The sequence below is a fragment of the Penaeus vannamei genome, chromosome 21 (assembly GCF_042767895.1).
Source record: "Penaeus vannamei isolate JL-2024 chromosome 21, ASM4276789v1, whole genome shotgun sequence".
NCBI classification, from domain to species: Eukaryota; Metazoa; Arthropoda; class Malacostraca; order Decapoda; family Penaeidae; genus Penaeus; species Penaeus vannamei.
Window position 1 is genome coordinate 34799936 of NC_091569.1, and position 5000 is coordinate 34804935.

The 5000-nt window shown below is 39.1% G+C and overlaps 1 protein-coding gene across 2 annotated transcripts in view; it reads right to left on the reverse strand.

Annotated features, from left to right (window-relative positions):
* SmB (small ribonucleoprotein particle protein SmB) overlaps positions 1 to 5000 on the reverse strand; it is a 15739-nt gene that overhangs the window by 1720 nt on the left and 9019 nt on the right. For both annotated transcript variants that reach the window (XM_027376809.2, XM_027376810.2), the window contains exons 2-4: positions 3780 to 3873; positions 3298 to 3464; positions 1068 to 1356 (exon numbers count right to left, since the gene is read on the reverse strand). In XM_027376809.2, the coding sequence (XP_027232610.1) occupies positions 1068 to 1356; positions 3298 to 3464; positions 3780 to 3873 (550 nt within the window). The remainder of the gene's footprint in view (positions 1 to 1067; positions 1357 to 3297; positions 3465 to 3779; positions 3874 to 5000) is intronic.

Consider the following 5000-nt stretch of genomic DNA (forward strand, 5'->3'; position numbering starts at 1 on the left):
TTATTTTTTCCATGTGACCGCAACGTCATCCAATGGGTTAAAGAGCAGCATTGTGTTTTTCTCTCTTTTACAGTTTAAGTAATAATATGAATTGAACACTGGTGGTAATTATCATTATAATTACCTAAATTGTCCTATTATTCGCAAATCAAGCTCATAGGTGTCCACTTCCATTAAAGAAATAGGAGAACAAAAAAGAGGAAAAATATATATGCCATGTGGAATTTGTTGGCTTTATCACAAACTTCTCAACCAGATTGAGGTTCACTTGGCCCCGAGAGTATGCATGATTGACTGGGCTGAACTCTGGGGCCTCTTCCAGACACAGCTGGTGCATAGCACAGGCTATGCCACACTAACAAAAGTGCTGTTTAGCATATACAGAAATACATGATACGCATTTTTGCTGCTATATTAAACCTGTAGTAGCTTGATTATATACATTAGACTCCATTTCAATATATAAGCTCTATGAACAAAATAGAATATGGTTTTATTAATGGGTAAAAATAATATTTTTAAGAAATAAAAGGTTATATGCAGTGATATTGGCTGCTGCCAGCACAGCTTCAATACTTCACTTATGTGTCATACTTTAAAACAGTCACACTGGCAGTGTCAAAAGACAATGCGAGTAATTGACATAGGGAGCCAGAACTCATGAACAAGAGTTAAAGTTACTTATAGGTCCACATCAACAGCAAGAGAGTGCCATGTTTGGTGCATGACATGTTCCAGGCATGGAAGGTATATATACAAAAGAAAAGCCCATCATAGCATTACATATCCCCTTCTCCCACAGGCAATGCAACATGGTATGTGGTGTGGGCATAAGGATTCCTTATAAAGCAGCATAAAATACAATGCACACGTCATTGTAACATGTAAAATGACAAGTAAGCCATGACGTAAGCCATGAAATGAACCATGACCAAATCAGCCATGACATGAGCCATAAACAAAAACAAAACCATAGTAGACATATTCCTGGCATCAAATGGGTTGAAGAACACCATCTAGCATATATCCTTCATGTAATACTGTTGGAAGTTTTTAAGTAACATTACCTCCTCTCATCATCGGTCCACTTGGGGGTCCCATGGGCCCACCACGACCCATGTGTGGGGGCATCCCACCCATCATGTGAGGGGGCATGCCACCAGGGGGTCCTCTGGGGGGCATGTTGAGCTGTGGGCCGGCACGCGCTGCTGGCTGCATCATCTGTTGTGAGGGTCCTCCCACACCGCGTACAGGACCTTGCAGTCCTGCACCTCCGGGACCAGGCATGCCACGTCCAGCTGGGCGGCCAACGCCTGGGCCGGGGGCAGAGCCAGGGAGATTGACACGAGGGCCATCCTAGGGGAGAAAAAGAGGACAGAGATGACCAACTGCACAAGTATAATGAAAGAAATATAACTAAGTGCAAGTGCTGCAATAGCATTAAGAGAATCTGTAGTCAAGTACTGGTAAACAGATGCGAGAAATATTCAATTAATCATTAGCTTCTGAGGATCTGTTATTATTATAAAGCAAATTGTCAAGCAATTGTCAAGCATTTATTATAGCCATAATACTACCATTAAAAAAATAATAATGTCAATAAAGATAGTTATAAAACTTTTACAAGTACTCAAATCTTTTAATGGCCTCTAAAATATCATGACTGTCAACTACTAACCTATATATTTTCTTATCATAACTGTTGTCAAACACACATTTAATGAAAAATCACTATACAAAGGCAAAATGCATGTTTTGCTAACCTTCTGTTGATACCCACTGCAATTCCTCTAGATATATCCAGCAATTGATTATTACATAATCAGTATTTCTGTATTCTATATAATGATCTAAAATTCATTCTTAGTTTTGTTCTACGACTCCTAAAGAAGTTGTTCCAGATTATTCAATTTTCAATGTCATTTACCAAGTTGCTTCTCCCATTCTGGCAATAATCACATCAACAGGCCTCATAGAATAAAATCCATTTGGTAATACAACAACCTAGTTCTGCTGATCTTGCAACTGAGATGGATGTACACAGTCTCATGCCAAGCACAAGAAGCTGTCCTAGCTATAAGAAAATTAGGAAAAGCTTCTTTGGTTGAAAAGACTCTCTGCTATATACAGTTACTTGGAGTAAGGAGAACTTGTGAGACAATATCAATGGTAACACTATTTTTGAACGTACAATTGTGAGCCAGAGGTAATTTTGCTTTCTACCATATTTTGGATTAATATCTTTGTTTCTTGGTTTACATACAAGAGAGACTGTCTCTTCTAATCTGCATGCCACAGAAAAGAAAGGAAATGAAGAATAGATATTAAAAAAGGCAAGTGCGAGAAATTTATATTCACAAAACACAATTCGTTTACTGAGTGAGTTTACTGTTCTTCCTCATAATCCAAAAGCAGTGGGAAATGACAAGAGCACACTTGCTGCTGTGATAGCAATAATTTCAAGGTTGCCCACAAAATCCCAAAATCTGAAGTACAGAGACAATTTTCCCCTCGCCCCTCTCCCCCCCGATATACATACCTGAGGCAAAATTGGCTTTCATTATTTGAAGAGCTCAATTTCACAAACCAGAAAATACATATCTCAAGCTGGTATGTCAAACAATTACTGAAATGAGGAGTATCAGGGGCAAACAAGAGACTGGAAAATCTTAGTAGACCATGTAAATTAATCAGGCAATACAATAAAATACACTTTCTCCATATTTCATACAGTAATCAATTATGTATTTAATTATACATAACATAATTAGTCGAAAGACTAGGAGGTGATGGGATAGTGGGTATTATTTTTTCTAGTGACTAGAGGGTGGATTTGTTGGGAGAAGCCACCCAAACACTCTGGAGAAGGGTATAGGAATGGGCTTATGAGTGACTGTGGCCTAAAGCAGAAGGATGCCAAACGTAAAAGTTGACTGCCACTACATTTTCATTTGCACCTTAATAAGAGCTGAAAAAATAGGCTGCTGGTTTCAATAATTCTATATTAAACTGACATGCAAATACCCCCTTAAATTCTTTATACCATGCCCATAGGAGGCTTGTCAAAAACTGGCAGGCTTTTTCCTGTCTGTACTTGATAACAAAATGTCAGGAATGTATGAGTTGCCTTTCTAAACTTTGAATATCTAGGCCTTCTAAGAGGCTGGAGGGTCAGACAAGCAAGAGGCTTTTGGGTTCTTGGGGGTTAAGGGAATCTTTCTATTTACACCTCTACAATTCTCTCTCTTCACCCCATTCCATAGAGCTGGTGATCTGGGAATTTGTATTGAAACTAACCTCGGAGGGAGGGGGTCCTTCCAGGGTCATGGTTACGATAGTCTCACCACGCAAGAGTACCAAGCCCATCGTTCTCTTCTCCTGCTTCTCCTCCTTGTTTTTCTTTCCACGTACACAGCGGAATTCCTCACAGTCGGCAAGGATAACATTCATGTGCTTGTCAAAGGCTGCAAAGGAATGAATATTTAGTCAAGATAAATTGGGGAGAAGGGAGAGAAATAAGACTGGGTAGTAAAGAAAAAGAGAAAAACAAAGGAAAGAATATATGTGGTTCAACAAAGAATAAGCATGAAAATCAGGTAAATACACTATAATTAAATAGACAAATTCAAGAAATAAACAAAATAGATATAGATAATTCAGTTAATTACATAAATTACAGTTGCTTACAATATAACCCAAGGGAAAACATATTTAGTAACCCACTTTATATCAATGTGAGATGAGAATTATGCATGGTGCAAGGTATATCAATAACAAACCTTTGAAGATGCCGATGAAGGTCCTACTGTCTTGCATAGTTACCTTCATGCGGTAGCCAATGTGGCTAAGCATCTTGTTGTTCTTGGAGAACGTCTGGGGAAAAGAGGAAATATAAATAATCATGGATGACTAAAAACATGCAAGGTATATCTACGGGGAAATTTGATAATTCCTAAACTCTCCTCCCCTCCCTTATTACGTCTTGTGATGACCATGGCTTATTTACTTTTAGCCGAAGATCAAAAATCACAATGATTGCTTGTGATGCTAATTCTTGGGGTTACAATAATTAGCCAAATGATAGGAACCCCTTGTTTGATGCTAATGCTGATAGGTACTCATATACCTACTGCTAGGGATGTGTCATATGATGCTACACCTCGATGATCCCTAAACGAGATCTGATTAGCTTCTCGCTCCTATCATTCCCCGATATAAACATTTCAGGCTCATCAATTTTGTCAAAAAGGTGATACCTTTGTAAATGTCAAGGCCATAATCTGGAGTTTCCTATTATTAGAACCTATAAGTGACCTTTCTGCCTGATCAGGCATTGGAGGTATAATTCCTGAAGCCAGAATAATGGCCTGGAGGGCATTGGTCCTATATGAATTCACGTGAAACTTTCACAGTTTTGTTTTCTGAAATTAAGGTCACACAAGCCTTCTCTGTCCTGGGATCCCTAGACAGCCTCGCTAAAGTCAGGTCAGCTGACCAATCAAAAGCTGTAGCTGACCAGATTTCGGCAAAGGTGTCTGGGGATCCCAAAACACAAAAGACTAGGGTGACCTTAGCTTGACATGGCAGTAAATTGTGGATACCGCGACTCCTGATAGGTCTGAGTTATTGATTTGAAGAAATATTGGGATTATTTCCACAGCCCTAAAATCACTCGTAACTGAATTTCTCATTTTGCAAGTGACCAAACAGACAGGAATATTGGTGTTGATCAGTAGTTCCCCCGTCTGTGCCTGGCTCGTTCAGTAGTTTGCGGACAACATTAGGCACCTAAAACCTTTTATTTTGTTATCATTTTAAAACTTTTAAGAAGTGAAGGTTTAACCTCACTATGTGCCAGTGCCATAAAGTTTAACCATACAATTGCTGCCGCTACTAAAAGAGATAAACAATCTGTCTGATAAACTGATAGTGTGGGAACGGTGAGCGACTGTGACAAGCATCGTATGGTGCAAAATTTGCCATGGCAAGAATAGCTGCCA